Here is a 24,482-nt window from a genome sequence, read left to right as displayed (position 1 = left end):
TGGTCTACCCAGCTATGTGGCTGAGATATTAAGAATTCAGTGGTAGAGAGATTACTATATGTAAGTAAATGTTTGTGTATGTAAAATGCTAGGAAGAAACTGCATCAACTAATGAGCAAAATAACCAGCTAATATCATAATGACAGGATCAAGTTCACACATAACAATATTAACCTTAAATGTAAATGGACTAAATGGTCCAATTAAAAGACACAGACTGGCAAACTGGATAAAGAGTCAAGACCCATCAGTTTGCTGTATTCAGGAGACCTATCTCACATGCAGAGACATACATAGGCTCAAAATAAAGGGATGGAAGAAGATCTACCAAGCAAATGGAAAACAAAAAAAAGTAGGGGTTGCAATCCTACTCTCTGATAAAACAGACTTTAAACCATCAAAGATCAAAAGACATAAAGAAGGCCATTGCATAATGGTAAAGGGATCAATTCAACAGGAAGAGCTAACTATCCTAAATATACATACACCCAATACAGGAGCACTCAGATTCATAAAGCAAGTCCTTAGAGACTTACAAGGAAACCTAGAGGCCCATACAATAAGAATGGGAGACTTTTACACCCCACTGTCAACATTAGACAGATCAACGAGACAGAAAATTAACAAGGATATCCAGGAATTGAACTCAACTCTGCACCAAGCAGACCTAATAGACATCCAGAGAATTCTCCACCCCACTTCAACAGAATATACATTCTTCTCAGCACCACATTGCACTTATTCCAAAATTGACCACATAGTTGGAAGTAAAACACTCCTCAGCAAATGAAAAAGAACAGATTATAACAAACTGTCTCTCAGACAACAGTGCAATCAAACTAAAACTCAGGACTAAGAAACTCAATCAAAACCGCTCAAACACATGGAAACTGAACAACCTGCTCCTGAATGACTATTGGGTACATAACAAAATTAAGGCAGAAATAAAGATGTTCTTTGAAACCAATGAGAACAAAGATACAACATACCAGAATCTCTGGGACACATTTAAAGCAGTGTGTAGAGGGAAATTTATAGCACTAAATGCCCACAAGAGAAAGCAGGAAAGATCTAAAATTGACACATTAACATCACGATTAAAAGAACTAGAGAAGCAAGAGCAAACATATTCAAAAGCTAGCAGAAGGCAAGAAATAACTAAGATAAGAGCAGAACTGAAGGAGATAGAGACACAAAAAACCCTACAAAAAATCAATGAATCCAGGAGACGGTTTTTTGAAAAGATCAACAAAATTGATACACCGCTAGCAAGACTAATAAAGAAGAAAAGAGAGAAGAATCAAATAGATGCAATAAAAAATGATAAAGGGGATATCACCACCGACCCCACAGAAATACAAACTACCATCAGAGAATACTATAAACACTTCTATGCAAATAAACTAGAAAACCTAGAAGAAATGGATAATTTCCTGGATACTTACACTCTCTGAAGACTAAACCAGGAAGAAGTTGAATCCCTGAATAGACCAATAGCAGGCTCTGAAATTGAGGCAATAATTAATAGCCTACCAACGAAAAAAAGTCCAGGACCAGATGGATTCACAGCCGAATTCTACCAGAGGTACAAGGAGGAGATGGTACCATACCTTCTGAAACTGTTCCAATCAATTGAAAAAGAGGGAATCCTCCCTAACTCATTCAATGAGGCCAACATCATCCTGAAACCAAAGCCTGGCAGAGACACAACAAAAAAAGAGAATTTTAGACCAATATCCCTGATGAACATCGATGCAAAAATCCTCAATAAAATACTGGCAAACCGGATCCAGCAGCACATCAAAAAGCTTATCCACCATGATCAAGTGGGCTTCATCCCTGGGATGCAAGGCTGGTTCAACATTCGCAAATCAATAAACATAATCCAGCATATAAACAGAACCAAAGACAAGAACCACATGATTATCTCAATAGATGCAGAAAAGGCCTGTGACACAATTCAACAGCCCTTCATGCTAAAAACTCTCAATAAATTCGGTATTGATGGAACGTATCTCAAAATCATAACAGCTATTTATGACAAGCCCACAGCCAATATCATACTGAATGGGCAAAAACTGGAAGCATTCCCTTTGAAAACTGGCACAAGACAGGGATGCCCTCTCTCACTACTTCTATTCAACATAGTGTTGGAAGTTCTGGCTAGGGCAATCAGGCAAGAGAAAGAAATCAAGGGGATTCAGTTAGGAAAAGAAGAAGTCAAATTGTCCCTGTTTGCAGATGACATGATTGTATATTTAGAAAACCCCATCGTCTCAGCCCAAAATCTCCTTAAGCTGATAAGCAACTTCAGCAAAGTCTCAGGATACAAAGTCATTGTGCAAAAATCGCAAGCATTCTTATACACAAGTAAGAGACAAACAGAGAGCCAAATCATGAATGAACTCCCATTCACAGTTGCTTCAAAGAGAATAAAATATCTAGGAATCCAACTTACAAGGAATGTAAAGGACCTCTTCAAGGAGAAATACAAACCACTGCTCAATGAAATAAAAGAGGACACAAACAAATGGAAGAATATTCTACGCTCATGGATAGGAAGAATCAATATCATGAAAATGGCCATACTGCCCAAGGTAATTTATAGATTCAATGCCATCCCCATTAAGCTACCAATGACTTTCTTCACAGAATTGGATAAAAGCTGCTTTAAAGTTCATATGGAACCAAAAAAGACCCCACATTGCCAAGACAATCCTAAGCCAAAAGAACAAAGCAGGAGGCATCATGCTATCTGACTTCAAACTATACTACAAGGCTACAGTAACCAAAACAGCATAGTACTCGTACCAAAACAGAGATATAGACCAATGGAACAGAACAGAGCCCTCAGAAATAATACCACACATCTACAGCCATCTGATCTTTGACAAACCTGACAAAAACAAGAAATGGGGAAAGGATTCCCTATTTAATAAATGGTGCTGGGAAAATTGGCTAGCCATAAGTAGAAAGCTGAAACTGGATCCTTTCCTTACTCCTTATACGAAAATTAATTCAAGATGGATTAGAGACTTAAATGTTAGACCTAAAACCATCAAAACCCTAGAAGAAAACCTAGACAATACCATTCAGGACATAGGCATGGATAAGGACTTTATGTCTAAAACACCAAAAGCAGTGGCAACAAAAGCCAAAATTGACAAATGGGATCTAATTAAACTAAAGAGCTTCTGCACAGCAAAAGAAACTACCATCAGAGTGAACAGGCAACATACAGAATGGGAGAAAATTTTTGCAATCTACTCATCTGACAAAGGGCTAATATCCAGAACCTACAAAGAACTCAAACAAATTTACAAGAAAAAAGCAAACAACCCCATCAAAAAGTGGGCAAAGGATATGAACAGACACTTCTCAAAAGAAGACATTCATACAGCCAACAGACACATGAAAAAATGCTCACCATCACTCACCATCAGAGAAATGCAAATCAAAACCACAATGAGATACCATCTCGCACCAGTTAGAATGGTAATCATTAAAATTCAGGAAACAACAGGTGCTGGAGAGGCTGTGGAGAAATAGAAACACTTTTACACTGTTGGTGGGACTGTAAACTAGTTCAATCATTGTGGAAAACAGTGTGACGATTCCTCAAGGATCTAGAATTAGAAATACCATTTGACCCAGCCATCCCATTACTGGGGATATATCCAAAGGATTATAAATCATGCTGCTATAAAGACACATGCACACATATGTTTATTGCAGCATTATTCACAATAGCAAAGACTTGGAATCAACCCAAATGTCCATCAGTGACAGACTGGATTAAGAAAATGTGGCACATATACACCATGGAATACTATGCAGCCATAAAAAAGGATGAGTCTGTGTCCTTTTAGGGACATGGATGCAGCTGGAAACCATCATTCTCAGCAAACTATCGCAAGAACAGAAAACCAAACACCGCATATTCTCACTCATAGGTGGGAATTGAACAATGAGATCACTTGGACACAGGAAGGGGAACATCACACACTGGAGCCTATTGTGGGGAGGGGACGGGGGGAGGGATAGCATTAGGAGATATACCTAATGTAAATGATGAGTTAATGAGTGCAGCACACCAACATGGCACATGTATACATATGTAAGAAACCTGCACATTGTGCACATGTACCCTAGAACTTAAAGTATAATAAAAAAAATTTAAAAAAAAAAGAAATTGACATGTGCCTCATTCTTACCTAAAAGTATCCAAACTCAGGAAAAGCAATACATCATAATGATTAATAGCATGGACTCTGGAGCCAAACTTTCTGGGTTTCAATGCTAACTCTTCTATTTTCTTTTTTTTTTTTTTAATTATTACACTTTATGTTCTAGGGTACATGTGCACAACGTGCAGGTTTGTTACATATGTATACGTGGGTCATGTTGGTGTGCTGCACCCATTAGCTTGTCATTTATGTTAGGTATATGTCCTAAAGCTATCCCTCGCCCCTCCCCCCACCCCACAACAGGCCCCAGTGTGTGATGTTCCCCTTCCTGTGTCCAAGTGTTCTCATTGTTCAATTCCTACCTATGAGTGAGAACATGTGGTGTTTGGTTTTCTGTTCTTGCGAGAGTTTGCTGACAATGATGGTTTCCAGCGGCATTCATGTCCCTACAAAGACATGAATTCATCCTTTTTCATGGCTGCATACTATTCCATGGTGTATATGTGCCACATTTTCTTAATCCAGCCTGCTGTTGATGGACATTTGGGTTGGTTCCAAGTCTTTGCTATTGCGAACAGTGCTGCAAAAAATATACATGTGCATGTGTCTTTATAGCAGCATGATTTATAATCCTTTGGGTATATCCCCAGCAATGGGATGGCTGGGTCTAATGGTCTTTCTAGTTCTAGATCCTTGAGGAATCGCCACACTGTCTTCCACAATGGTTGAACTAGTTTACAGTCCCACCAACAGTGTAAAAGTGTTCCTATTTCTCCACATCCTCTCCAGCACCTGTTGCTTCCTGACTTTTTAATGATCGCCATTCTAACTGGTGTGAGATGGTATCTCATTGTGGTTTTGATTTGCATTTCTCTGATGGCTAGTGATGATGAGCATTTTTTCATGTATCTGTTGGCTGCATAAATGTCTTCTTTTGAGAAGTGTCTGTTCATATCCTTTGCCCACTTTTTGATGGGGTTGTTTGTTTGTTTTTCTTGTAAATTTGTTTGAGTTCTTTGTAGGTTCTGGATATTAGCCTTTTGTCAGATGAGTAGACTGCAAAAATTTTCTCCCATTCTGTAGGTTGCCTGTTCACTCTGATGGTAGTTTCTTTTGCTGTGCAGAAGCTCTTTAGTTTAATTAGATCCCATTTGTCAATTTTGGTTTTTGTTGCCACTGCTTTTGGTGTTTTAGTCATGAAGTCCTTACCCATGCCTATGTCCTGAATGGTATTGCCTAAGTTTTCTTCTAGGGTTTTTATGGTTTTAGGTCTAACACTGAAGTCTTTAATCCATCTTGAATTAATTTTTGTATATGATGTAAGGAAAGGATCCAGTTTCAGCTTTCTACTTATGGCTAGCCAATTTTCCCAGCACCATTTATTAAATAGGGAATCCTTTCCCCATTTCTTGTTTTTGTCAGGTTTGTCAAAGATCAGATGGTTTTAGATGTGTGGTATTATTTCTGAGGGCTCTGTTCTGTTCCATTGGTCTATATCTCTGTTTTGGTACCAGTACCATGCTGTTTTGGTTACTGTAGCCTTGTAGTATAGTTTGAAGTCAGGTAGCGTGATGCCTCCTGCTTTGTTCTTTTGGTTTAGGACTGTCTTGGCAACGTGGGGTCTTTTTTGGTTCCATATGAACTTTAAAGTAGTTTTTTCCAATTCTGTGAAGAAAGTCATTGGTAGCTTAATGGGGTTGGCATTGAATCTAAAAATTACCTTGGGCAGCATGGCCATTTTCACGATATTGATTCTTCCTATCCATGAGTGTGGAATGTTCTTCCATTTGTTTGTGTCCTCTTTTATTTCATTGAGCAGTGGTTTGTAGTTCTCCTTGAAGAGGTCCTTCACAGCCCTTTTAAGTTGAATTCCTAGGTATTTTATTCTCTTTGAAGCAATTGTGAATGGGGGTTCACTCATGATTTGGCTCTCTGTTTGTCTGTTATTGGTGTATAAAAATACTAGTGATTTTTGCACAATGACTTTGTATCCTGAGACTTTGCTGAAGTTGCTTATCAGCTTAAGGAGATTTTGGACTGAGACAATGGGGTTTTCTAAATATACAATCCTAACTCTTCTATTTTCTAGCTGTGTGAGTTTTGCAAGTTACCTGACCTCTCTCTGTCTCCACATTTTATCTGCAAATGAATAATAACATAACTTAGCTCTCATGTCTGTTGTAAGGATTATATGAATCAACATATATTAATACCTTAGAATAGAGCTTGGTACATATAACTCTATGCATATAAAGTTTAAATGAACATAATGGAATAAGTAAGGTTAAGGAATCGAATTTCAAAAAAAATAGCTAAATTAGATAACTAGGGAAAGTGTCCAGTTTGAAGCAATGTCTGGAAAACCACATTATGCCAAGAGAATAGTTGAAAGGAATGAGAGTGAGCCTGCAGAGAAGAAAGCATGGAGTATATCTGAAAGCTTCTATGTGGAAAAAGAAGCAAATGTTGCAAATGTTACAGGGCCCTATAACTAGAAGGTGTTTGAAGAAGGTGGACTTCAGCTAAATATGGGAAGCACTTTCTAACCCCTGGAGCTATGCCCTGTGGTAATAATGCAGCTTATCACTGCAGAGATTCAAACTGGTAGGTGAATCATCAACCATAAAGCAGGAGGGATTCTTTCCCAGGATAGGAGCCGAGGAACTGACAGCCTCTCAGATCCCAAGTCTGGTTCTGAAATTTTAAGATTTAATGATCAAATGCTAAGAGTATTGATGCATTGATTCTTTAATAGAAATTACATGTAAATGGAAGGGTTTGGACTTTTCACACTTATATTCCAAGTAAAAGTAAGTACATGTGTTGCCACAGGTGACAGTTTATTCTGAGATTAAGAGAACTGAGAAAATCATTTTCAAGATGAATACTGATGCTAACAAGCACTGATACCTTTAGATAGTAGAACCAAGTCAGGCTGTAGATATGACAAGGAGACAAGCAACTCCCCAGTCATCTCCTCTTCAGTTCACTGCATCAGCTGTCACCATGGCCCACCACCATATAATGTTAATGCAGAAAATGTGTTAATATAGTGTCATATTCCTCCCAAATCATAGTCCCTACTCTATTAGTAGTGTGGAAATACTACTAATAATAAATACTACTCTATTAGTAGTGCGGCCTTGTGTGCAGCATATTTTGTTTGCCTTTTCACTATTCTCCACTCTGTTCTCCTTTCTGGAAGGCTAATTTTTATGCACTACATTAGAGGTGCCATCAGCCTCTTGCTTCAACTGGAGTTTGGCCACCTTGGCTGAAGATCAGAGGAAGACGAAAAGACTGGGCATGTAATTCCCTGGCTATCTCCCTGTGAAATCTTCTCAGGCTGGCTGTTTCCTCCACCAAAAATCTATGCACCTCTTAAGAAAGCTTGATTTACATGATATGTGTGCTGTTCACCTTAGGTTCTCACTCTATTCCTTGTGGTTTTCCTCCACTTAGATCATAACTTCATGATTAGTCTCTGCAAATATATCCTCCTAAAATAATTGAAATGTCCCATCTGTATTCTCTGGGATCCTGACAAATTCAACAAATTGCAGTCAGACCTGACATTTGCTGCTTAGGCACTTACTTGTTGACCCATTATGAAAATTGCTGATATTAGATCATTCTGACCGAGAAAAATGTCAGTTTCAAAATGGTTCAACTTGACATTGTTCACATACATAATTCCATTTGCTAATGGTCAAAATACTTGACTAGGAACCAGGAGTATAGGAAATTCATTTATTATATGAAGTTGAAATTACTCTCTGTAGCTTTTTATCAAAAATGCAGGACTGGGAATCAGAAACTGGTGTTCTAGACCTGGGTATACTATTAACTCATTGTAAGAAAGTCAATTTTCCTTTCTGAGCCTCAGTTTCTTCATGTACAAATTTTAAAAATCAGATTATATGCTCTCTACAGGTTTTTTCACAGGTGCTATTCTAAAGTTCCAGAATCCCATATCCCAAACTATACTGTTAGTTTCTTAAAAACAGGAACTGTGTCCCCAAAGATTCCTTACACCAGAATCATCTGGGGCATTTTAGGCACTATTCCCAGAGCTACCAAATCATAATCTTCAAATGTGGAGCCTGCTTTCTTGCTTACAAATACTGAATGTTGAGAACTATTACATCTAGCACATAAGGTATACAAAGTAGTGGTCGATAAACCACTGTTGATTGTTAAAATGGCTGTGGCAGCCAATGTAGGTGGTTTAATTGAATAAATCACTCAAGTTGGATAAAATAATGCAGTAATGGATTTTTTTCAATACACAAAAACATAATTAAGAAAGTATGGAAACAAACAATCAAAAAGAAGCAGCAGCTCTTAAGTACCACAACTGTCAGCACAAAGTCTATATTTTAAAATTATATTGGATCCTTTATTTATGGCAAATACAAACAGATTGACAACCCTAATATTTGTGTTTTTTATGATTAGCCAAGTCTAATTTTGTGATAATTTTTTTCTTTTCAGCTTTATTTTAGCTTCGGGAGTACATGTGCAGGTTTGTTATGTAGGTAAATTGTATGTCATGAGGGTTTGGTATACAGATATTTCGTCACCCAGGTAATAAGCATAGTACCCAACAGGTAATTTTCTTATACTCATCCTCCTTCCACACTCTACCCTCAAGTAGGCCCTGGTGTTTATTGTTCCCTTCTTTATGTCCATGTGTACTCAATGTTCTGCTCCCACTTATAAGTGAGAACACATAGTATTTAGTTTATTGTTCCTGTGTTAGTTTGCTCAGGATAATAGCCTCCAGCTGCATCCATGTTGCTGCAAATGACATGATCTCATTCTTTTTTTATGACTGTGTAGTATTCTATGGTGTATATGTACCACATTTCTTTTATCTAATACACTTTATTGAGCATTTAGATTGGTTCCATGTCTTTGCTATTATGAAGAGTGCTGCAATGAACATATGCATTCATGTGTCTTTATGATAGAATGGGTTATATTCCTTTGGATATATATCCAATAATGGGATTCCTGGGTCAAATAGTAATTCCATTTTAAATTCTTTGAGAAATCACCAAACTGCTTTCCACAATGGCTGAATTGATTTACATTCCCACCAGCAGTGTATGAGATAGTTGTAGGTGTGCAGCATTATTTCTGAGCTCTCTCTTCTGTTCTCTGCAACCTCACCAGCAGCTGTTACAATTTGACTTTTTAAAAATAGCCATTCAGATTGATATGAGATGGTATCTCATTGTGGTTTTGATTTGCATTTCTCTAATGATCAGTGATGTTCAGCATTTTTTCGTATGCTTGTTTGCCGCAAAAAATGTCTTCTTTTGAGGAGTGTCTGTTCATGTCTGTTGCCTATTTTTTAATTGGGTTGTTCCTTGCTTGTGAATTTGTTTAAGTTATTTATAGATGCTGGATATTAGACCTTTGTTGGATGCATACCTTAACAAATATTTTCTTCCATTCTGTAGATTGTCTATCTACTCCCTTGATAGTTTCTTTTGCTGTGCAGAAGTTCTTTCATTTTATTAGGTCCCATTTGTCAATTTTTGGGTTTCCTGAGATTGCTTTTCATGTCTTCATCATGAAATTTTTGCCAGGTCCTATGTCTAGAATGATATTTTCTAGATTGTCTTCCAGGGTTTTTGTAGTTTTAGGTTTGACATGTAAGTCTTTAATCCACCTTCCCAGCACCATTTATTGAATAGGGATTTCTTTCCCCATTGCTTGCTTTTGTCAACGTTGTGAAAGATCAGATGTTTGTAGGTCTGTCGCATTATTTCTGGGCTCTCTTGGTCTATGTGTCTATTTTTGTACCGGTACCATGCTGTTTTGTTTACTGTAGCCCCATAATATAGTTTGAAGTCAGGTAGTGTGATGTTTCTAGCTTTGTTCTTTTTGCTTAGGATTACCTTGGCTATTTGGGCTCTTTTGGGGTTCCATATACATTTTTAAATAGTTTTTTTCTAGTTCTATAAAGAATGCCATTGGTAGTTTGATAGGAATAGCATTGAATCTATAAATTGCTTTTGGAAGTATGGCCATTTTAACAATATTGATTATTCCTATCCATGCTCATGGAATTTTTTTCGTTTGTTTGTGTCATCTCTGATTTCTTTGAGCAGTGTGTTGTAGTGCTTATTGTAGAGCTCTTTCACCACCCTGGTTACCTGTATTCACAGGTATTTTATTCTTTTATGGCTATCATGAATGGGATTGTGTTTTTGATTTGGCTCTCAGCTTGGATGTTGTTGGTGTATGATGCTACTGATTTTTGTACATTAATTTTGCATCCTGAAACTTTGCCGAAGTTTTTAAATCAGATCAAGGAGCTTTTAGGCAGAGACTTTTCTGGGTATATAATCATATTGTCTGCAAACAGAGATAGTTAGACTCCCTATCTTTTAATTGGTATGCCTTTTATATCTTTCTCTTGCCTGATTGCTCTGGCTAGGACTTCAGTACCATGTTGAATAGGAGTAGTGAGAGAGGGCATCCATGTCTTGTTCTGCCTTTCAAGGGGAATGCTTCCAGCTTTTGCCCATTCAGTATGCTGTTGGCTGTGGTTTTTTTTTCATAGATGTCCTTATTATTTTGAAGTATGTTCCTTCAATGCCTGGTTTGGGTGGTGGTTTATACCTGTAGTCCTTTGTTTTAATGAAATAATGTTGATTTTTATCAAAAGCCTTTTATGCATCTACTGAGATAATTATGTGTGTTTTTGTTTTTAGTTCTACTTACATGGTGAATCACATTTATTGATTTGCATATGTTGAACGAACCTTGCATAAAGGTTCCCAAGCATAAAGTCTACTTGATCATGGTGGATTCAATTTTTGGTATGCTACTGGATTTGGTTTGCTACATTTTATTGAGGATTTTTGCATCTATGTTCCTCAAGGATATTAGCCAAAAGTTTTCTTTTCTGTTGTGTCTCTACCAGGTTTTGGTGTCAGGATGATGCTGGTCTCATAGAATGAGTTAAGGAGGAGTTCCTCCTCCTCAATTATTTGCAGTAGGAATGGTACCAGTTCTTCTTTATACATCTGGTAGAATTTGTGAATTCATTTGTTCCTAGACTTTTTCTGATTGGTATGCTTTTTGTTACTGATTCAATTTTGGAACTTGTTATTGGTCTGTTCAGGGATTCAATTTCTTCCTGGTTCAGTCTTAGGAAGTTGCATGTTTCCAGGAATTTATCCATTTCTTCTAGGTTTTCTAGTTTGTGCACATAGAGATGTTCATAGCAGTCTCTGAGGGTTTTCTATATTTCTCTGGGGTCAGTAGTAACATCCTCTTTGTTATTTCTGATTGTGTTTATTTGGATCTTTTCTTTTTCTCTTTATTAGAACAACTAGTGGTCTATCCATCTTATTCATTCTTTCAAAGAACACACCCCTGGACTTAATCTTTTGTATGTTTTTGTGCATCTCAATTTCCTTCAGTTCAGCTCTGATTTTTGTTATTTCTTGTCTTTTGCTAGCTTTGGGGTTGGTTTCCTCTTGGTTCTCTAGTTCCTCTAGGTGTGACATTAGGTTGTAAATTTGAGATCTGTGTAACTTTTTGACTTGGGCATTTAGTGCTATAAACTTCCCTCTTAGCACTCTTTAGCCATGTCCCAGAGAGTCTGGTATTTGTATCTTTGTTCTCATTCTTTCAATAAATTTCTTTATTTCTACCTTAATTTCATTATTTACCCAAAAGACATTCGGGAGAAAACAACCCTAATATTTGAGCCATGATTTTAGTAGTCTCGTGCCTCAAAAGTATTACTTGCACTGGGCTTGGAGGAAAGTAAAGAAGAAAAGTGTTTCTAATTCAAGAAACAGAGATCAGGTGTGGTGGCCCACACCTGTAATACTAATACCTTAGGAGGACAATGTGGGAAGATCTTTTGAGGTCAGGAGTTTGAGATCAGCCTGGGCAAGACAGTGAGACCCTATCTCTACAAAATAATGTTAAAAATTAGCCGTGTGTGGTGGCTTATACCTGTAGTCCCAGCTACTCAGGAGGCCCAGGCAGGAGGATTATGTGATCATGTGAGCCCGGGAGTTTGAAAGTTTGAAGTTACAATGAGCTATGATTATATCACTGCATTCCAGCCTGGGTAGCAGAGTAAGACCCTGAGAAAGAAACAAAGAAAGGAAAGAAGGAAAGAAGGAAAGAAGGAAAGAAGGAAGGAAGGAAGGAAGGAAGGAAGGAAAGAAAGAAAGAAAGAAAGAAAGAAAGAAAGAAAGAAAGAAAGAAAGAAAGAAAGAAAGGAAGGAAGGAAGGAAGGAAGGAAGGAAGGAAGGAAGGAAGGAAGGAAGGAAGGAAGGAAGGAAGGAAGGAAAGAGAGAGAGAGAGAGAGAGGGAAGGAAGGAAGGAAGGAAGGAAGGAAGGAAGGAAGGAAGGAAGGAAGGAAGGAAGGAAGAAAGGAAGGAAAGAAGGAAAGAAAGAAAGAAAACATGCAGTGATTGTATTGTCTCTTTATTAAAATCAAGCACTTCACTCTGCTTTTTCAGGTAGGATTTCTTGGCCTCCTCCTTGACATAATTACTAAAAACCTAGGCTATCTGGTTTTCTAAGCAACAACAGGATGCCAACAAACCATCGTAAACAGGAGACGGGACGTAAGAACTAACACTGGCCAGGCGCAGTGGCTCACACCTGTAATCCCAGGACTTTCGAAGGCCGAGGTGGGCAGATCACAAGGTCAGGAGTTCGAGATCAGACTGACCAACATGGTGAAACCTCATCTCTACTAAAAATATAAAAATCAGCCGGGCGTGGTGGCACATGCCTGTAATCCCAGCTGCTTGCACCCAGGATGCAGAAGTTGCAGTGAGCCGAGATCATGCCATTGCATTCCAGCCTGGGTAACAAAGTGAGACTCCATCTCCAAAAAAAAAAAAAAAAAAAAAAAGAAAGAATAAAAGATTCAAATGAATATAATGAACACGTGCTTGAGAGTTTTTTGTTTGTTTCTGTTTGTTTGTTTTAGAGATAAAGTCTCACTGTGTGGTCATGGCTGGCCTTGAACTCCTGGGCTCAAGAGATCCTTCTGTATCAGCCGCCCAAGTAGCTGTGACTATAGGCATGTGCCATGGCATGCAACCGTGAATTTTCTTTATGATGACCAAAAGTCACAAAGAAATGGGACTATTCTGTTTAAAAAATCCTCGTTTAGGATTATAAGAAAATATGCAATATAGGGCGGAGCAAGATGGCCGAATAGGAACAGCTCCAGTCTCCAACTCCCAGTGCGAGCGACACAGAAGACCGGTGATTTCTGAATTTTCAACTGAGGTACTGGGTTCATCTCACTGGGGAGTGCCAGACGATCGGTGCTGGTCAGCTGCTGCAGCCCGACCAGCGAGAGCTGAAGCAGGGTGAGGCATTGCCTCACCTGGAAAGCGCAAGGGGGAAGGGAATCCCTTTTCCTAGCCAGGGGAACTGAGACACACAACACCTGGAAAATGGGGTAACTCCCACCCCAATACTGCGCTTTAAGCAAACAGGCACACCAGGAGATCATATCCCACATCTGACCGGGAGGGTCCCACACCCACGGAGCCTCCCTCATTGCTAGCACAGCAGTCTGTGATCTACCAGCAAGGCAGCAGCGAGGCTGGGGGAGGGGCGCCCGCCATTGCTGAGGCTTAAGTAGGTAAACAAAGCTGCTGGGAAGCTCGAACTGGGTGGAGCTCACAGCAGCTCAAGGAAACCTGCCTGTCTCTGTAGACTCCACCTCTGGAGACAGGGCACAGTAACAATAACAAATGCATCAGAAAGCTCTGCAGACGCAAACGACTCTGTCTGACAGCTTTGAAGAGAGCAGTGGATCTCCCAACACGGAAGTTGAGATCTGAGAAGGGACAGACTGCCTGCTCAAGTGGGTCCCTGACCCCTGAGTAGCCTAACTGGGAGACATCCCCCACTAGGGGCAGTCTGACACCCCACATCTCACAGGGTGGAGTACTCCCCTGAGAGGAAGCTTCCAAAGCAAGAATCAGACAGGTACACTCGCTGTTCAGAAATATTCTATCTTCTGCAGCCTCTGCTGCTGATACCCAGGCAAACAGGGTCTGGAGTGGACCTCAAGCAATCTCCTACAGCTACAACCTACAGCTGAGGATCCTGACTGTTAGAAGGAAAGCTATCAAACAGGAAGGACACCTACACCAAAACCCCATCAGTACATCACCATCATCAAAGACCAGAGGCAGATAAAACCACAAAGATGGGGAAAAAGCAGGGCAGAAAAGCTGGAAATTCAAAAAATAAGAGCGCATCTCCCCCGGCAAAGGAGCGCAGCTCATCGCCAGCAACGGATCAAAGCTGGACGGAGAATGACTTCGACGAGATGAGAGAAGAAGGCTTCAGTCCATCAAATTTCTCAGAGCTAAAGGAGGAATTACGTACCAAGCGCAAAGAAACTAAAAATCTTGAAAAAAAAGTGGAAGAATTGATGGCTAGAGTAATTAATGCAGAGAAGCTCACAAACGAAATGAAAGAGACGAAAACCATGGCACGAGAAATACATGACAAATGCACAAGCTTCAGTAACTGACTCGATCAACTGGAAGAAAGAATGTCAGCGATGGAGGATCAAATGAATGAAATGAAGCGAGAAGAGAAACCAAAAGAAAAAAGAAGAAAAAGAAATGAACAAAGCCTGCAAGAAGTATGGGATTATGTAAAAAGACCAAATCTACGTCTGATTGGGGTGCCTGAAAGTGAGGGGGAAAATGGAACCAAGTTGGAAAACACTCTTCAGGATATCATCCAGGAGAACTTCCCCAACCTAGTAGGGCAGGCCAACATTCAAATCCAGGAAATACAGAGAACGCCACAAAGATACTCCTCGAGAAGAGCACCTCCAAGACACATAATTGCCAGATTCACCAAAGTTGAAATGAAGGAAAAAATCTTAAGGGCAGCCAGAGAGAAAGGTCGGGTTACGCACAAAGGGAAGCCCATCAGACTAACAGCAGATCTCTCAGCAGAAACTCTTCAAGCCAGAAGAGAGTGGGGGCCAATATTCAACATTCTTAAAGAAAAGAATTTTAAACCCAGAATTTTATATCCAGCCAAACTAAGTTTCATAAGTGAAGGAGAAATAAAATCCTTTACAGATAAGCAAATGCTTAGAGATTTTGTCACCACTAGGCCTGCCTTACAAGAGACCCTGAAGGAAGCACTAAACATGGAAAGGAACAACCGGTACCAGCCATTGCAAAAACATGCCAAAATGTAAAGACCTTCAAGGCTAGGAAGAAACTGCATCAACTAATGAGCAAAATAACCAGTTAATATCATAATGGCAGGATCAAGTTCACACATAACAATATTAACCTTAAATGTAAATGGACTAAATGCTCCAATTAAAAGACACAGACTGGCAAACTGGATAAAGAGTCAAGACCCATCAGTCTGCTGTATTCAGGAGACCCATCTCACACGCAGAGACATACATAGGCTCAAAATAAAGGGATGGAGGAAGATTTACCAAGCAAATGGAGAACACAAAAAAGCGGGGGTTGCAATACTAGTCTCGGATAAAACAGACTTTAAACCATCAAAGATCAAAAGAGACAAAGAAGGCCATTACATAATGGTAAAGGGATCAATTCAACAGGAAGAGCTAACTATCCTAAATATATATGCACCCAATACAGGAGCACCCAGATTCATAAAGCAAGTCCTTAGAGACTTACAAAGAGACTTAGACTCCCATACAATAATAATGGGAGACTTCAACACTCCACTGTCAACATTAGACAGATCAACGAGACAGAAAGTTAACAAGGATATCCAGGAATTGAACTCATCTCTGCAGCAAGCAGACCTAATAGACATCTATAGAACTCTCCACCCCAAATCAACAGAATATACATTCTTCTCAGCACCACATCGTACTTACTCCAAAATTGACCACGTAATCGGAAGTAAAGCACTCCTCAGCAAATGTACAAGAACAGAAATTATAACAAACTGTCTCTCAGACCATAGTGCAATCAAATTAGAACTCAGGACTAAGAAACTCAATCAAAACCGCTCAACTACATGGAAACTGAACAACCTGCTCCTGAATGACTACTGGGTACATAACGAAATGAAGGCAGAAATAAAGATGTTCTTTGAAACCAATGAGAACAAAGATACAACATACCAGAATCTCTGGGACACATTTAAAGCAGTGTGTAGAGGGAAATTTATAGCACTAAATGCCCACAAGAGAAAGCAGGAAAGATCTAAAATTGACACTCTAACATCGCAATTAAAAGAACTAGAGAAGCAAGAGCAAACACATTCGAAAGCTAGCAGAAGGCAAGAAATAACTAAGATCAGAGCAGAACTGAAGGAGATAGAGACACAAAAAACCCTCCAAAAAATCAATGAATCCAGGAGTTGGTTTTTTGAAAAGATCAACAAAATTGACAGACCGCTAGGAAGACTAATAAAGAAGAAAAGAGAGAAGAATCAAATCGACGCAATTAAAAATGATAAAGGGGATATCACCACCGACCCCACAGAAATACAAACTACCATCAGAGAATACTATAAACACCTCTACGCAAATAAACTGGAAAATCTAGAAGAAATGGATAATTTCCTGGACACTTACACTCTTCCAAGACTAAACCAGGAAGAAGTTGAATCCCTGAATAGACCAATAGCAGGCTCTGAAATTGAGGCAATAATTAATAGCCTACCAACCAAAAAAAGTCCAGGACCAGATGGATTCACAGCTGAATTCTACCAGAGGTACAAGGAGGAGCTGGTACCATTCCTTCTGAAACTCTTCCAATCAATAGAAAAAGAGGGAATCCTCCCTAACTCATTTTATGAGGCCAACATCATCCTGATACCAAAGCCTGGCAGAGACACAACAAAAAAAGAGAATTTTAGACCAATATCCCTGATGAACATCGATGCAAAAATCCTCAATAAAATACTGGCAAACCGGATTCAGCAACACATCAAAAAGCTTATCCACCATGATCAAGTGGGCTTCATCCCTGGAATGCAAGGCTGGTTCAACATTCGCAAATCAATAAACATAATCCAGCATATAAACAGAACCAAAGAGAAGAACCACATCATTATCTCAATAGATGCAGAAAAGGCTTTTGACAAAATTCAACAGCCCTTCATGCTAAAAACGCTCAATAAATTCGGTATTGATGGAACGTACCTCAAAATAATAAGAGCTATTTATGACAAACCCACAGCCAATATCATACTGAATGGGCAAAAACTGGAAAAATTCCCTTTGAAAACTGGCACAAGACAGGGATGCCCTCTCTCACCACTCCTATTCAACATAGTGTTGGAAGTTCTGGCTAGGGCAATCAGGCAAGAGAAAGAAATCAAGGGGATTCAGTTAGGAAAAGAAGAAGTCAAATTGTCCCTGTTTGCAGATGACATGATTGTATATTTAGAAAACCCCATCGTCTCAGCCCAAAATCTCCTTAAGCTGATAAGCAACTTCAGCAAAGTCTCAGGATACAAAATTAATGTGCAAAAATCACAAGCATTCTTATACACCAGTGACAGTCAAACAGAGAGCCAAATCAGGAATGAACTTCCATTCACAATTGCTTCAAAGAGAATAAAATACCTAGGAATCCAACTTACAAGTGATGTAAAGGACCTCTTCAAGGAGAACTACAAACCACTGCTCAGTGAAATAAAAGAGGACACAAACAAATGGAAGAACATACCATGCTCATGGATAGGAAGAATCAATATCGTGAAAATGACCATACTGCCCAAGGTAATTTATAGATTCAATGCCATCCCCATCAAGCTACCAATGAGCTTCTTTACAGAATTGGAAAAAACTGCTTTAAAGTTCATATGGAACCAAAAAAGAGCCCGCATCTCCAAGACAATCCTAAGTCAAAAGAACAAAGCTGGAGGCATCACGCTACCTGACTTCAAACTATACTACAAGGCTACAGTAACCAAAACAGCATAGTACTGGTACCAAAACAGAGATATAGACCAATGGAACAGAACAGAGTCCTCAGAAATAATACCACACATCTACAGCCATCTGATCTTTGACAAACCTGAGAGAAACAAGAAATGGGGAAAGGATTCCCTATTTAATAAATGGTGCTGGGAAAATTGGCTAGCCATAAGTAGAAAGCTGAAACTGGATCCTTTCCTTACTCCTTATACGAAAATTAATTCAAGATGGATTAGAGACTTAAATGTTAGACCTAATACCATAAAAATCCTAGAGGAAAACCTAGGTAGTACCATTCAGGACATAGGCATGGGCAAAGACTTCATGTCTAAAACACCAAAAGCAACGGCAGCAAAAGCCAAAATTGATAAATGGGATCTCATTAAACTAAAGAGCTTCTGCACAGCAAAAGAAACTCCCATCAGAGTGAACAGGCAATCTACAGAATGGGAGAAAATTTTTGCAATCTACTCATCTGACAAAGGGCTAATATCCAGAACCTACAAAGAACTCAAACAAATTTACAAGAAAAAAACAAACAACCCCATCCAAAAGTGGGCAAAGGATATGAACAGACATTTCTCAAAAGAAGACATTCATACAGCCAACAGACACATGAAAAAATGCTCATCATCACTGGCCATCAGAGAAATGCAAATCAAAACCACAATGAGATACCATCTCACACCAGTTAGAATGGCGATCATTCAAAAGTCAGGAAACAACAGGTGCTGGAGAGGATGTGGAGAAATAGGAACACTTTTACACTGTTGGTGGGATTGTAAACTAGTTCAACCATTATGGAAAACAGTATGGCGATTCCTCAAGGATCTAGAACTAGATGTACCATATGACCCAGCCATCCCATTACTAGGTATATACCCAAAGGATTATAAATTATGCTGTTATAAAGACACATGCACACGTATGTTTATTGCAGCACTATTCACAATAGCAAAGACTTGGAATCAACCCAAATGTCCATCAGTGACAGACTGGATTAAGAAAATGTGGCACATATACACCATGGAATACTATGCAGCCATAAAAAAGGATGAGTTTGTGTCCTTTGTAGGGACATGGATGCAGCTGGAAACCATCATTCTCAGCAAACTATCACAAGAACAGAAAACCAAACACCGCATGTTCTCACTCATAAGCGGGAACTGAACAATGAGATCACTTGGACTCAGGAAGGGGAACAGCACACACCGGGGCCTGTCATGGGGAGGGGGGAGGGGGGAGGGATTGCATTGGGAGTTATACCTGATGTAAATGACGAGTTGATGGGTGCAGCACACCAACATGGCACAAGTATACATATGTAGCAAACCTGCACGTTGTGCACATGTACCCTACAACTTGAAGTTTAAGAATAATAAATAAATTAAAAAAAAAAAGAAAAAGAAAATATGCAATATATTTTTAGAACACTGTATTATCAGAGTTAAAATGTAAAAGGCTTTAACACTTGAAGTGGTAAGGTTCATTTATTTAGAACCTTCATCTTATTTAGAATCTATCATGGCCCAGTGAAGTGAAATACATGAGGAGTTAACAAAACAGAACTGGTTTTATTTTCCATTTTGGAAGAAAGAACAAAAAGAGTCTTATATACCAAGATTCTAAGGACATACAAGCCCAGTTCTGCAGCCTCAGCCACAGAGATTACTGTAAAATTGCTGATATAAGATGAAAAGACTCAGAGTACATTAAGATAATCAACCCTGCAAAAATAATTAGGAATACTTCCTACTTCAAGATGCATGCTTCCAAGAATATAGGACGATAGCCAAATGTAAAACCAAAAAGAAAAAAGTCACTACCAAGGAATAAAATACCTTGTGTAATATTGAAATATTGCAGGACTAAGAAGTCATTTCTAGTAATGATATTCCTTGGATGAGAAGGGATTTTAAAGTCTAAAAGGAGTTCAACATTGCTGAATAACAGAGTTTGGTGGCAGAAAGACTAAGAAATAAGGCTAGCAAGGTGGGTAGAAGCTGGATCCTAATGGGTTTTATAAAATCATGTTAAGGAGTTTGTACCTTATTATAGGGACAACAGAAAACCATGAAAGGGCTCTAAATAGGGTAGGTATGGCCAAACATGCATTATAGGAAAAAATAGTTACAGAGTGGAGGTTAGTTTGGATGGAAACAAGATTTTAGGAAGTAAGACAAGGTTCGTGCAGTGGTCCAAGTGGGAGACAACATCAGACTAAACTAGGGTGCTAGCAGAAAAGTTGGAAAAAAGTAGATGAATCCAAGAGATATGGGAGGTAGAAATGACAAATCTTGGTGATTGAGTCGATCTGGAGAGTAAAGGGTAGAAAACCGGCAAAAGTGATTCCAAGTTTCTGGCTTGAACAACTGGGTACATAGTGGTACCACTGACTAAAACAGGAAAAAAAATGGAAGAGGAATATTTTTGTCTGTTTGTTGTTTGTTTTGTTATGTTTGTTCTTTAGGGTGGGGGAGGGAGATGAAGATAATTAAATACAATGGGCATGCTTAGTTTAAGAAGTGTGTGGAATAGCCAAGTGGGCATGTTCAGTAGACAGTTGGATATAGAAGTCTGACATTCAAGAGAAGTCTGGAATGAAGATTGAGATAGGAGTCATTGGCATTTACATATATAAGGTAATTACATCATAGAAATGGATTAAATCACTCAGGGGATCTGTAGGATAAGAAGTGTGCCTAGAACAAAACAAGGAAAAACACAAACACCTGAGGCGTGAACAAAAGAAGACTAAAAAAGATCTTTATATCACAAAGGTCTTTGATGTGCCTGTGTAGTATTGTGGAAAATATTGCAGAAAGCATAGTCGTAAAAGTATAAAGAAAATCAGATATAGTATTTACTGTTGGTATAATACTATTCTCGGATCCCTTTTACTGGGCCAGTGAAATTATCCTGCAGCTACTTTGGAAAATTACTATCTGTGGAAGGGAGTCGCCTCACCTAAAATGTCTGGAAGACTATGCCTTTCTCCAGGGGATCCACAGGTAAAGACTAATTGAGGTGAGAGTACACAAGCCTGGGTCCCTTGCCTCAAGGTAGGACAAATATTTTAGTGCCATTTATGCCCCATTTCTCCTCATGAGGTCAAATTGAGGCTGCACCTTTGTTTCACTTCTTCTCTTTCCCTATCTTCCATCCCTTACTTCCTTACAGGTTTCTGTTGAAACTGACCTCTCAATAAATCATTTGCTCAAGAATCTTTGTTTCATACCCTGTTTCTAGAGAACCCAATCAAAATTCCAGAGAATTGTAGTGTCTCTGAAGCCAAAGAGAATTATTATTAAACTATATGTTTATATTTTATGCATGTTTCTATGTGTATTTTTATTTCACAATAAAATGAAGTTAAGGATGGAGAAGTCAACAATATTGGAACGTAAGAACAGACAAGTGTTCATTTCAGCAACGGAACCAACATTGGCCATCTTGGCTGCAGAAGTTGCCTTAGAGTCATTGGGTTGGAAGTCAGATGGCAGCAAGTGAATGAATCTGTGAGAGGTAAATAGATGCAATGAAGGATACCACTCCTTCAAGAAATATGGCTATGAATGGGAGTAAATAATTAAGGCAGTATCTGGAGAAAAGATTTTTAAATTTAAGTTGAGTTATTCTTAAACATTATCATGTTTAAATGCTAATGAACCACAGCCAATAAAAAGGAAAAGGTTGAAGATCTAAGAGAGGAGAGATAAAATTGAGAGTAAAAGAACTATTTTTAAGATATTACAGAGGTGATTCAAGCCTGGGCCAGGGTATTGTCTAAGAAGAAAAAACTTTGAGATCTCTTTCTACTTTGAGAGTCTGAGCCTATGACCTTTTTTCTAAATATAATGTAATGTATAAGTATCAGAGACCAGAGTACTTGGGTTCAACCAGGGGAAAATCCAGAAGTTTTGGTCTGAGGCAAACATTTATCACAGTCTTCTTTCATCCTAAGAGTTAGGGGTTCTTACCCGCCAATGTCCTGCTTCACAAAGTCCCCAGGTTCTTGTCGTCTTGATTCCCCTTGACCAGTGGTCCCAGGGAGAATATTAATCAGGAAAAGAATCCCAAGGCTGGTCATGTAATAGTGACTCATTTGTGTGATTATCATCTTCTTAGGCACAAACTTGGAGAGACCTGTGAGAGTCACAGTTTAGATAAGGGATAAGAGGTAGGGAGTAGAAAACAAAGGGCGAGAGGAGAAAGAGGTAAAAAAAAGAGAGAAAGAGATGTTATTAAACTCCATTAGAGTCATTTAACTTCTCTAGTGTCTAGTTACTCAGTGCTTAATTCAATAGTCCCCTTTTCCCAGCTTGTCAATGCCACCAAAATCACTCCCAATATAACTTTCTGCTAAATATACCAGAGCCCATCCAAGAAAGGATGCATGGAGTAGTGCAAAGAGCCCTAAGTCAGTAATCAGGAGTCTGAGGTTACTGCAACATCTCTTTCCTTGGCTTCACCCCATGTGATCAGGTGAATCACAGAACTTCCCTCAGCTTGGGTTACCTCTTACAATCCAAGATCTGAAAAATATTCTCTCATGTCTTCATTTTATTTCCCTCCAATCCCCTGTTTGATCTTTAGTGTTACAAAGTCCTTTGCCTTGGTTAACTGTGTAATATTGTAGAGAATCCTAGTATCCTAGTATATTAAGACCTGGAGTCATTTATAGCATTTTTGGGATTGATTCCCATCTTCATAGAGTTAAACAATTTTCCAAAAGATTAAATGGCCCGAAGTGGATAGACTGTTTCCTCTAAATTAGGTTGAGAAAATACTGAATAATGAGACATCATGGCTCTTGAATAAAAATGCAGTATTTCCCCATAAAGAGATATTTGAAAGCAAACTTGTTCCTTTCGATGGGGGCCACAACATAAAGAGAGATCCAAGCCTACTTCCTGACACTGAAATATCTAAGAGGTCAGCAAATTATACTGGTGATAGAATTAGTAATTTGGAATTCCCTATAAGGAAGGCTGTTTTATGAACTCTGGATCAAGGCACGGGGTTAAGAAAGCAGCCAATAAAGTGATGGTTACTTGCTACCTCTAATTTGTGTGGCTTCTTTGAATATGAGATACTGAGAACTTGAAGGAGACCTAACTCTGACCCAACAACATACCCTTTTTCAGTCATATCAGTGGATTAATTTTCAGAGAAAATGGAGAGATATATAACTGGTTTTTTTTTTTTTCAAGAAAGTTTATACAAGAGACCAATATGTAAAACAGATACACATTAAGGAGCTATTCTGGTTGGTGAGAGATTAAGAACAAAAGTCCTTTTAAATTCATCCCACATGCCTCAAAAAAGCAGCCACTGGATCTGTATTAAGCTGTTTTCATGAATCTGGTATAGGCATATGAAAAACTACAACAATGGAGAAGATAGACTTATGACATGATGAAGTGTCAACATTAGAGATAGAGATAATCATAGTATTAGATTGCACCATATAAAATTGCCAAAATTTCAAAATTTTGGTTTTACCAAAGAAAGCAATTTCTTATGGTCAACCTAATATATGAGCTGTGATATCCATGGTTCATGAACAATAAAAGAGTTGATGGACATTTTATAGGAGTATACAGGAATGGTACTGTTCCAAAAACCATAGTATATGAGTAAGAAAAGATGCTGCATGATCAGACAACTCCGAGCACAAGTAACTTCCATGGTAAGGGCAGTAACCATGATATATGCTCAAACATCCACAGTGCTTTAGCAGACCTTAATGTATAATCATATGACAAGAATTAATGCTCAGATAATCATGATACATGAATTGACAACTACTCTACAGGAACAGAGACACTTGGGCTAGGATATGAAGTTCAAATTGTAGAAATAATCCATGGAACATAAGACATAGCCATGATGCATGCTTAGAAAACATGAGTCCATGAATAACAATCCTGGGTGTAGGAGAAGATGGCCATGCTGTGTAAACAAAGAGATCCACAGTGTGTGTTCAGCTATGCTATTCTACTACATCACTATGGGTTATGTTCAAATTATCATGGTAGGTAAGCAGCTAACTATCACACTAAGAATAGATGGCAATTAAATTCCCACAATTTGGAAAGAGAAAACTAAGATATATACTATGATACATAAAAAAGACAACAGTATTACATGAAATCATAACTAAATAACATGTCTGTGACAGTGAAACAAAGAGCCTTCAAAAATGATCACACATCCATGTAGCTGGAGGCAAATACAGTATATGCATAGACAAACATGATACATGTGAAGAAGCATTTGGTACATCAATTCTTAACCATGATAAATGCACACAGAATATATGTATCATGGAAACC

The 24,482-nt window shown here is 38.6% G+C and overlaps 1 protein-coding gene across 1 annotated transcript in view; it reads right to left on the bottom strand.

Moving 5' to 3' along the window:
- Nucleotides 1-24,482, bottom strand: part of GABRA3 (gamma-aminobutyric acid type A receptor subunit alpha3) — a 289,627-nt gene that overhangs the window by 175,189 nt on the left and 89,956 nt on the right. Inside the window, exon 2 of the mRNA XM_007993008.3 lies at nt 22,125-22,290. Within this exon, the coding sequence (XP_007991199.1) occupies nt 22,125-22,264 (140 nt within the window). The 5' untranslated portion in view covers nt 22,265-22,290. The remainder of the gene's footprint in view (nt 1-22,124; nt 22,291-24,482) is intronic.

This window comes from Chlorocebus sabaeus, chromosome X (assembly GCF_047675955.1).
Source record: "Chlorocebus sabaeus isolate Y175 chromosome X, mChlSab1.0.hap1, whole genome shotgun sequence".
NCBI lineage: Eukaryota > Metazoa > Chordata > Mammalia > Primates > Cercopithecidae > Chlorocebus > Chlorocebus sabaeus.
This window is presented reverse-complemented; position numbering and strand designations above follow the sequence as displayed.